General features: G+C 34.4%; 1 protein-coding gene across 1 annotated transcript; it reads left to right on the forward strand.

The window, feature by feature from the left end:
- Positions 1-1,317: 1,317 nt before the first annotated feature.
- On the forward strand, positions 1,318-7,446 carry LOC110460736 (UDP-D-xylose:L-fucose alpha-1,3-D-xylosyltransferase-like). Its single transcript, XM_021513839.1, has 3 exons — positions 1,318-1,445; positions 3,568-3,632; positions 4,003-7,446. The coding sequence occupies exon 3, from the start codon at positions 4,013-4,015 to the stop codon at positions 5,048-5,050; it is 1,038 nt and encodes a 345-aa protein (XP_021369514.1). The 5' UTR covers positions 1,318-1,445; positions 3,568-3,632; positions 4,003-4,012; the 3' UTR covers positions 5,051-7,446.
- Positions 7,447-10,390: the final 2,944 nt, after the last annotated feature.

The following is a 10,390-nucleotide window of genomic DNA, read 5'->3' on the forward strand; positions in this document are numbered from 1 at the left end:
CTCTCTCTCTCTCTCTCTCTCTCTCTCTCTCTCTCTCTCTCTCTCTCTCTCTCATTTTTCTGACATATATCTTTCCCTAAACCTCAAGTTTACATTGTACAAAAAGTGAAATAATATCGAAAAAAGAAACGAAAGACAGAAAGAAAGCGAAAATTATTGCCACATAGCTATATATACAAAGTTATAAGTACAGGGTCTGTGATGCTTCCTGGAGGAAGATAATTAAACTACAATATACGTGTATTTTATTCTATGGCCTTTTAAGTCTTCTCCATTCTAACTTAAGTATTCTCGCACTTAATGCACTTTTTATCTTGCTCAAAATGAACTCATACCTGAAAAATCAGTGATATATATTTCATTCATGAACCGATCTGTTTTGTAGTCTGACAAACGAACAAAAATGTCGTATGTAAATGAGGCCACATCTCCTCGCCAATTTTTTTCCACTTCCGAAGAGGGAAGGAGACTTTCTTACATCGATAAACACTGTTTGCAATAAAACGTAAACCGTGTAATGCAATGAACTTCCAATTTTCACCCATTTTAAACAGAAAAAAATGAGAAATAACTTACCATCAACAAAAAAAAACAGATTCTATTATATTTAAATAAATAAAATAAATAAAATTAATAAAATTTATAAAATTACATGAATTCGTTCAAGTTGACATATTGAAAAATCAATAAATGATCTGAATTAAAAAAAACACCTGTTTTGTTTATTAATTTGACGATATGTTGTTTTTTTATACCAAACGAAGCTTTTGTTCGTGCGGGCAACTATGGAGAATTTATTTTTAGTGTATATGAGTTATCTTTCTTTGAACACTAAATCAAAATAGGCACACGGAAACATATGTCGGCTTCTTCCGACGGGAGAAATTTGTTAAAAATTGTTGAATATGATTTTTTTTAAACAGAGTTTTATGTTGCTTGTTTTTTGTTTCCATTAGTAGATTGTATGTGTACATGTCTATTACAGTCATCTGTAATTTCAACAGTTTTCTACCGATATGAGTACGAAATCGCGGATGCTTCTTAAATGCACGGAAACCGATAGGTATATCATTTTAAATTGGTTAATGAAAAACAGGTGTAAATTACTGCGTTTCATTTTAATTCTTAGTTCAAAACCATATAAATCACTTTTTATCAAGACATTTAGACGTTTTTCCGGATTCTTAAATCCGGTTCAGGCTTTAAATTTGCTTTTGTAATACTCTTTTCGAAACCTTTTGGATATTATCTATCAAACATCACACTAAACTCCAGGGTGTTCCGATCAGCTAACGCTTCAGGGTGTTCGTTATGTTTGATATTTAGCTCGCAAGTGTTTTGTCACGTAAATATACGGTGACACATCCAAGGATATTATTACACTGTCGGAATAGTTAAGTACTGCTGATAGAGTACGCAGTCTTCACAAAATGGAAACAGAATAGGTGAGAAAATCAAGGGTTTTGTTCACCGCCTATGATACCAGTAGTCCGTTAGACATGTGCCTGAGATTCCTCTGGCCCTATTCGAAAAGCACGGATACTGTCGCGTTTCCCTGATTGCTTGAATTATAATAATAATAATATTTATTCAGGTAAAAGGCATTGAATACACGTATATCACATTTTGCAGTTTGGACATAAATAAATATATTATCACAGATGTTATGTTTAAGTTATTTATGCCATAAAACTAGTAATCAGTCAGGTGTTAAAACTGGATTGGATTAGATTAATTCAGGCCTTTACCTGAGATATAAAGTCACATTGTGGCTTAATTCCAATGGGGTCCCTTAGATCTAAATAAATCAATTCCATTCATAAAATAGTTACATAATTATATAGTATATTGATAATTTGATAAGACTCTAAGACACTTCTTTTATAAAAAAAATAGATATAAAATGTTACATGTGCCATAGGCTATAATCAATAAAATAATGCTGGTAATTGAATGATATAGAATATGAAGAGATTTATATTTGGACCTAAACTAAGGTGTTCAGAGTAATTTTACATGTGTCACCGGGGGTTTCAAACACAACAGTAGTCTAATTCTGTTCTCTGAATATTTATATCGGGATAAAAAAAAACTACAAAGACAAGATGCAAATTCTTACTACAATTTTCTGAAACAGATATTACTCACGCAGTCGATCACGCTTTGCTCAAACCATTGTCAACTTACCAGGCTTCTGTGTCGCTCGCACAGTCATCTAATGATAGAGTGAACAAGAAGTAGAAAGTGAAGAGCAAATAAAGAAAGCCTAAAGAAAGTGACTTAGATAAGTATCATAAGAATTCAGGCATCATCATCAAAGCAGGTGTTATGTGCTCAGATGTGCTCATGTCAATGTCACGTCTGACTGGTTTGGTCACATACCACAGAACACATGTACACTTACAATGGCCAGAGTTACGTAAACAACAGGTCACACAATTTAAGTACAATAGAATAAACCAAAGTTATATAGCATGACTTACACATGTGTTAGGGGTTAAGATCGACTTTCGGTAAAAATGACCCCCCCAATTATCATACATACGAGAAGGGCGGAAAGATCTTGATGTCGAAAAGTCAACCCAACCTAATTTTCTTGCTTCAAAAACACCATTTCTAGTTGATCTATGGAAAATGCTCAGTATCGTTTGAAAGATGGGATTTTTTTTCTTTTAAAAACCTCCAATAATTTACTTACAATGTATTCTCCTTCCTCGGACATGATCTCTGTTTCCTCCAAAAACACACGCTATTTCATAGCCCGAGTTTCCTCTGGCCCTGACACCAGACTTAGGACATTTTGACAGATAGATGTCTTGTGTGGTGTCAGGGCCAGAGGAAATTCTGGTTAGCCATTTCATAGTTTCAAAGTTTTTTGCAGTCATGGTGCCACTTTTTATATTTTAATAGGTTGACGTCAGCCTCGTGCCGAAATATACAGTGTTGGTTGGTTTAGCAAAAAAATGTCTGCGCTTCCAGCCAATATCACATCACAGGTGTCAGCATGTGGCTGATGTTTTATCAAAATGTTCATAAAGAGCACAACATTTAAAACTTACATTTGTTTCCACTTGTGATTTTGAACATGCATATATATATATATATCCGACAGTGAATTTAAATGTGCCCTTTTGTATTATTTTATGTTAAGAAGGTCTTTATGACTTCCTTTATCATTGGTCAGGTTCAAACCAAACAGTAGGTATATTTTAAACTGAACTTAAGCATGGAGGAGAAAATTTATGGGTCAATGTAAATTATGTGATCTTCATACATTAGATTAAAAAAAGGGCAAAATTAAAGCTCTTGAATAAAGAAGAGGCAAATATGAATGGTGAAAATGAATTGGGTTGTCAGTGACCGGATGCCTCATCAGTTAATTCATCTAGATTTAATGTTTTTGTTTTTCAAGGATAATGACTCTTAATTCTCTGAGAGAGGTATAAATGGTAACACTGAGCACCTTTCAGAAAGATGGATTTCATTTGTATCACAAAAGAATGTTAAAAAACAAATACATACTGGTAGCCATATATCTATTAAAATGAAACCAATTTCTATTTACAGATAAATGATGCTGGAAGGAGTTATCTGGTTGGAAAAAAAAGATGCAAATCCAATAGTCATATAAGGTTTGGACACCATAATGAAAACTAAAAAATACCGAATTGCTGAAAAATATTTTGAGAAATTTGTTTTTCCATAAGTTCTAGTTTATTACATTTATTACCATACCCACATTAAAAATATACATAGTTATTATATTTTGAAAATTAGAGTAAAGTTTTGATAAGATCTCCTTTACCACCTTACTAATTAACTTTACTAGTAGTCAGTGTCCAATTTTTCTTAACAATTCCTTTATTTTTAAAATATTTGGCCAATTACCATCATAAGGCCAAAACGTTGACTGGAAAAATAGTGGCAGTAATTCACTGTATCTCGAAAAAAAAAAACGATTTAAAAGCCAAAAATTACCTCTGTTTTGTTGTTCTTTCGCAGGTTTATAAAAATGAACAAGTTCAGCTTTAAATTCAGGAAATTGGTCGTTCCATTTCTGATAGTCTGCGCTATAGTACTGTACATATTCTTCAGAAGAAGATCAGTTCAGCCAGCTCAGCATGGAGGGATGTTCACAGGTATACAAAACAAAACCCCAGCCAGAAGTTCATATGAAGTATACTATGAAAAATTGGAAAAAGAATTATTTTCTCAGGAGATTGTAAGAAGTGGACGTAGCATCATGAAAAAGTCAGATATAGTGCTGTTTGGGATGCTGAATGATGCGTACATTCCTTTTACATACAGCTGGTTATGCAACACCCTTCCTATGGCCATACATGGTAGCGTCCTTTTACTGACTATGGACAAAAATTCCACCAACCTTCTCAAACGGGATTGGCCAGAAGTTCATACCGTCCACCTGCCTGCCAAAGACTTCAAAGGTGACCAGGAGTACAGTAAGGCAGGGTATGTGAAAATGATGCACTTGCGGACACAGGTCATCAACTTACTCCTCAGGAACAAAATCCCATTACTTCTCTTTGAGACAGATTGTCTATGGATAAGTAATCCTATTCCAGAGGTCATTCAAGCAGTCAAAGGTCATGACATTTTGGCTGTCAAGCCCACACACAAGCATGGATACCTTGGTGGGTTCATGTGTTTGATGCCTACAGAAGCAGCCCTGAAAGTGTGGGGCGAGTTGTCGGAGAGAATGCTCAGTCTTCATAACAGTCTGACAAGTCTTAAAGACAATGAAAAAGTGGCAGATGAAACAAACGATCAGGTATTTTTCTCCAGCATTATGGAACAGGAAAGAAAGAATATAAAAGTATATGAATTTTCAAACAAGAAAATTGTGGATGGGAAATGGTATATAGATTTTACAGGGAAAGACAGAAAAGAAATGAGACCTTTCATTATCAATAATAATTGGGTACTAGGGAACAAAGATAAAATCACCAGAGCCAAGAAATGGGGTCATTGGTTTGTGTCTGACAGTCTACAGTGTAACATGATGCAGGTAAACAAAGTAATTCAACTTTGAGCTTTTTGTAGTGATGAAGGTTATTTTAAAATATCGCTGAAATCCGAGGGGCATATATTTGTATAAAATACATAATGAATGTTGAGTTTTTAAATGATGTTAAGGATCCCTGTCACACTGCACAGTGGTTTTTCAAATGTATGGTGACCTCCCCTTAATGTAGTTTCGGATATATCCCCTTAATGTAGTTTCGGATATAACTGTTGTTAGACAGTTGGGCGAGGCCTCCTCTGTTGACCTGGTAGCTTAGTTCGGTTATAGTGTTAACATAGCAATCTGAAGTCCAGGGTTTCGAATCCCGGTCTAGCCCCGCTGATGTTTTACACTCAGAACACTATTATTAATTTTATTTTGTTAATATCATCTTTACTTGTTTTCATAATAGTCCCACAAGGTATGGTTTTTATTCCAGAAATGATTTATCAAAGCAATATTCTTGCCTGAAATAATACTTTTCCATATGTGGTTACAGTTTTTGGCAGTGACGCGGGGATCCTTCAGTAAGAAGGTCTTAGGTACAACTACAACATTATTATATATATGTTTTTACATTTCTATTTAGTATTATACATTTGTTCAGTATTATTAATCCAATGGACGACTGAGTGGGGAAAATGACTAGTTGGAATGCTAGCTAGTATCTTGCAAAATATGTGGTAATGTTATATGCATCTATATGAAATCTTTCTAAACACATATACTATCCTCAGTGATCAATCTTTAATCTGTTTTCATTGATCCTTTCCAACTGTTTTGATAAAAACAATGGGTCCCACAATGTTAAATTTAAGTATTTCCAGAAATTTTACAAGTCCCGTCCAAGTTCTAGGAGTATAGGACTCCGAACGTGTATGTAGATTTATCACTGTATCCTGATATTATATACATTCCATTGGTTTGTTAGTATCGGTATTATTCTGAACCATGACAAGTAAAACAAATGATCAGTTTATCAAAACATCTTTAATATACTGTGATAACTGTACATCAGATTCGAGTCTGAACCTTGATAAAAAGGAATACTTCAGACCTATCAGAAAGAACCCTTTATCTGTCTAGAATAAAACAAACCATTACCAAAATAATTTTATCAATCTTTGATTGAAAGGAAAACAATCAATATCATTAAAATAAGTTGACCAAACTTCAATGGATAGGAGACATCGGACAGCATTATCAAAACAGTTTTATCACTTTCAGCATTAACGTAAAACCTTGAGTCTAAGCTTTGTAAGAAGTGATAAATATTTGTATAGAACTCCTCATTCAGTTTTTAAATGTTTTATGAAAATTGAGGGATTTAAGATACACACGGAGAACGTCATCCATAAGAAGTAATATCTTTTATTAATGCTTATGCTGATTTTACATTGATCATTTAACAAGCAATATTTCGCCTTTAAGTGATTGTGTTAATAGAAATCGCTTTAATATCTCCAACATATTGCACCTTACTATTAGTGACATGTGCAGTCTTAACCATTTCACCATTGTAGACCATAATGGTCTCATTCAGATCTATGTAAGGTAGAGTCTACTACAGTTACGTTGGGGTGAAAGGGTTAAGCCTTAAAGTGTTGAAGAAGTGCCTGAAAGGCCATGTGAGCTAAAGTCATGATGTGGGGGCCATTCTGTTATCCATTTATTAACTTTTCCTTTTAAACGCTGTTAGTCCAGAAGAGCATGGGGGAATTTTGACTTAGTTTGGTCTTGAGTTTTTTCAGTAAGGATAACATAAGGTTATATGAATGTAGAGTTTGCTCCCCACCCCCGCCCCCTTCTCTTTTGGGGTAGGCGGGAGGGCTGACTATGGGAAATATTGGTAAATCTCTCAAAACTTATCGGTACTCATGTAGGAATTTTAACCAAACTTGCTCTGTAACATCCATGAGCCAAAGGAACTCAACATACATGTATTGCATAAACAGAAGGAGTAGTTCTGCTGGTGCCAGAGAATAGGGACCTAAATTTAGAGCATAATTGTTCTTCTGAGGGGGAAATCAACTGGTATATAAAGAATGGGTGTTGTTCCCCTTTGTACTGAAAAGAAACAATGGCAATATGACTGAGACTGTTGTGTCATGATAGCAAGGTGAGTGATGCAGGCCAATTTGGCCTCTTGTTTTGCTTGATGTGATATTTTAATTTAATTCAAGAACACATATATATCTGATGTTGAATTTGTGAACTCTCTGGCTTGTGTATTTTATTGTTACTAATGTATACCATAAACGAATATTTATAATGGTAATGTCGCAATGATAAATTGTACATCGAGATAAGTTGTGTGAAGTGTTTATTCTTAATCTAACGCTGACACATTGGACTTGTTTTGAAAAATAATGTTACAAATCACAAGTAGATATATATATATACAGGTATAAATATATTATAAAAGCTGATATATTTTATTTATCAGTAAATAGTCGTTATTACAATGTATTGATATAAGACTATATTTATAACTTTTTGTCAAGCTTGTCAAGAGAGAACTTATGTGATAAAGCATTCTCCACCCCTTCCTACACAGCTAAACTAATTTGTTATATACTTGTGACAACAATTTGTTTTTGTGGTTTGACACTGTGGTATATAGGAACCCTGTTAGACTTGAGAGTATATTTTTCCCTTTTGGGTTGATTTTGTGGTATCTTTATCCTTCTGTTGACAAATTGATATATTTTGTTATTTTGTATTAGTTTCTTTCTTATATGTTGGTGTGTTTTAATTTGTTCATGTGTTTTCATGCTGGTATTGTTTTGGTTCTTGTTCTTCTGTAGTATGTATTTTACCTATTTTCTTTGCCTAAATACTCAAATATTCCATCAAAATGAAATAATTCACTTTTGAAGTCTCTTAATATAGAAAATGTATCATGAAATTGAGAAAAAAACCAAGAACCCGTTTGTATCTATTTTCACTTATTCAGGTTGTAAGCATTTATGAACATATTATGCTGAAAAAATGATAGCAAGCTAGAAAAAGAAATTCATTCTTGCTTTGTGATTTAAAATGTAAAGAAGCCCATTTTTCACCCAAAGAAAACTTCACAATTTTTTTATGAGAATTGTATAATCATGGTCTCTCATTTCATGTTCATATGAATGATGTAATGCACTTTGGTATAGGTGAGATAGTACATTTCACTTTTTTTTCACTTTGTTTTTCAGAATTTGAATTTCGGTAACAGTACATTACACTATCAACATTTTATGTGTATTTTAATCAACACGTTCACTCTTTTACCTTCTTTAGACAATTCATACCTGCCTTTATTGACCTTATTGATATTGGTATGGTATTCATAATTCTCATAAATCAACAACACAAACAAAAGAAAAATCACCTATAAGATATGATATTAAAACAAAAACAAACAAAAGCAAAAAATTGAAGTGAACGTTTTAATAAGTTCCCATTTTTTTTTTTATTTCAATTTCACATAATTGTTTTGAATTGATCAAGGTAACGAAAATATGTTCCTTTCGTAGTAAACCAATTCATTTTTTTGAAGAAATTAACTGAAATCTTTATATTGATGCGTACATGTACAGTGACATATTTGTTTGTTTTACAGCACCTGCATTGAGTGCTGATATTACTTATTTTGTTGTGGTTCGAAAATATCTTTTTCAGCAACATGGCTTGATAAGATGGCCCCCGTTTAGTACATGTATTGTATTTCTTCAGAACAAAATGTGTTTCCTACATCTTCACTACACGACTATTGTCTTGCGATATCACCGTACAATACATTTACAACATTTTACAGCATTCCGATATAGCCACCACTGCAAGGTATTACTAGATATATTTATCACTTTTTATTTTATGCATATGTATTTTACAAATTACAGTTTTAACTGTCAGTCCCTTAGTAAGTTAGCATGTTGGTCTGTATGTGTTCAAACATTGTTTATAACCCTTCAGCATTAGATGAAACAGCATTCCTTTGATATATGATCGCATGTAATACAGTTGAGTAGTAGTCAATACATCAAACATTCCAATCTGTACGTTTTACAAACGTGATGTACATATATATGGACTTCAGCTTCAATTTGGGGAAAATGTGTCGCCAGCATCCAAATGGTTTTATATAAGTTTATTTACTGCAGACAAATTACTAATTAATTCCACCGTAGTTTTATTGTAAAATAGTAACAACCCCTTTGTTATATCTTGGATATACCCGTATTGGAACGGTTCCAGCGTGCTACCGTTAACACAGGGACATAATAATTTGTTACAGCTATATTTGGACAAATTATCAGGTCCCTGTGACCGTTAACAGGTAGCTTAATTAGAAGATAGTATAATGTTCATATCCTGGTCCGGTCCCGTTGTTTTTCTTTTTTCGAAAACACAAAATAATCCGAAGTACAGTAACAGTTTTTGGAAGTAGTAATGGGTTCCTTAAAGGACTTTTTTCAACAACATCATTGAATGTTCAACACATAATTACATATCATAAACAAGGTAACATTTTCTGGGGGTCAATTCCCCAAAAATTATACTGATTATTCATTAATAAAGGCTCACAGATTTCAAAGATAGACTATACCGAACCAGTTCTTTTGGGGTGGTATATTTATAATTAATTATCACAAGGTTCTGTCCTAATTTGTTGCATTGTAGTTGGCCTGAAATGCACACGAATCTTGTGCATCTTAAATATGTCTCAGAATATATACGAATGGTCTCGGTGAAGCTTCCAATTATAGGGAATGAATACAGAACCCTTAGGTTCATCATGATTGTTTTTGGTGACAAGATGGTGTTAAATATTCTGCCGCTGGTCTCGTGTATGAACCTGTTGAGAGATTGTTGATTGTATCTGCAGTATAAGGGCTTGTCTCTAAAGGTGTTTTTCTTCTTTCACTTGTTCATGTTTTGTTCTAATCGTCTCAGCTTTGTAAAATAAGTGCCCGTTTCACGAAGAGTATGTTTTCCAGCGAGTTTTTGGATTGGGAGTTAAGGTATTGGTCTGTGTGCGTTGATTTTCCGTAAATGGTCACTTCGACTTAAGTTTCCATCTGGTTTCTGGGTGGTAAGGGTGGGTTTCTGGANGGGGGGGGGGGGGGGGGGGGGGGGGGGGGGGGGGGGGGGGGGGGGGGGGGGGGGGGGGGGGGGGGGGGGGGGGGGGGGGGTTTGGGTAGTAAGGATGGGTTTCTGTGGTAAGGGTGGGTTTCTGGGTGGTAAGGATGGGTTTTGGGTGGTAAGGGTGGTTTTCTGGGTGGTAAGGGTGGGTGGTTAGGTATTGAGATCTAAGGAATTGATGTGTCCAAAGAACTTGAATGCATGGTCTTTGTTCAGCTTAGCGTTGGTGTTGGTACATAC

This window comes from Mizuhopecten yessoensis, unplaced genomic scaffold (assembly GCF_002113885.1).
Source record: "Mizuhopecten yessoensis strain PY_sf001 unplaced genomic scaffold, ASM211388v2 scaffold10477, whole genome shotgun sequence".
Taxonomy (NCBI): Eukaryota; Metazoa; Mollusca; class Bivalvia; order Pectinida; family Pectinidae; genus Mizuhopecten; species Mizuhopecten yessoensis.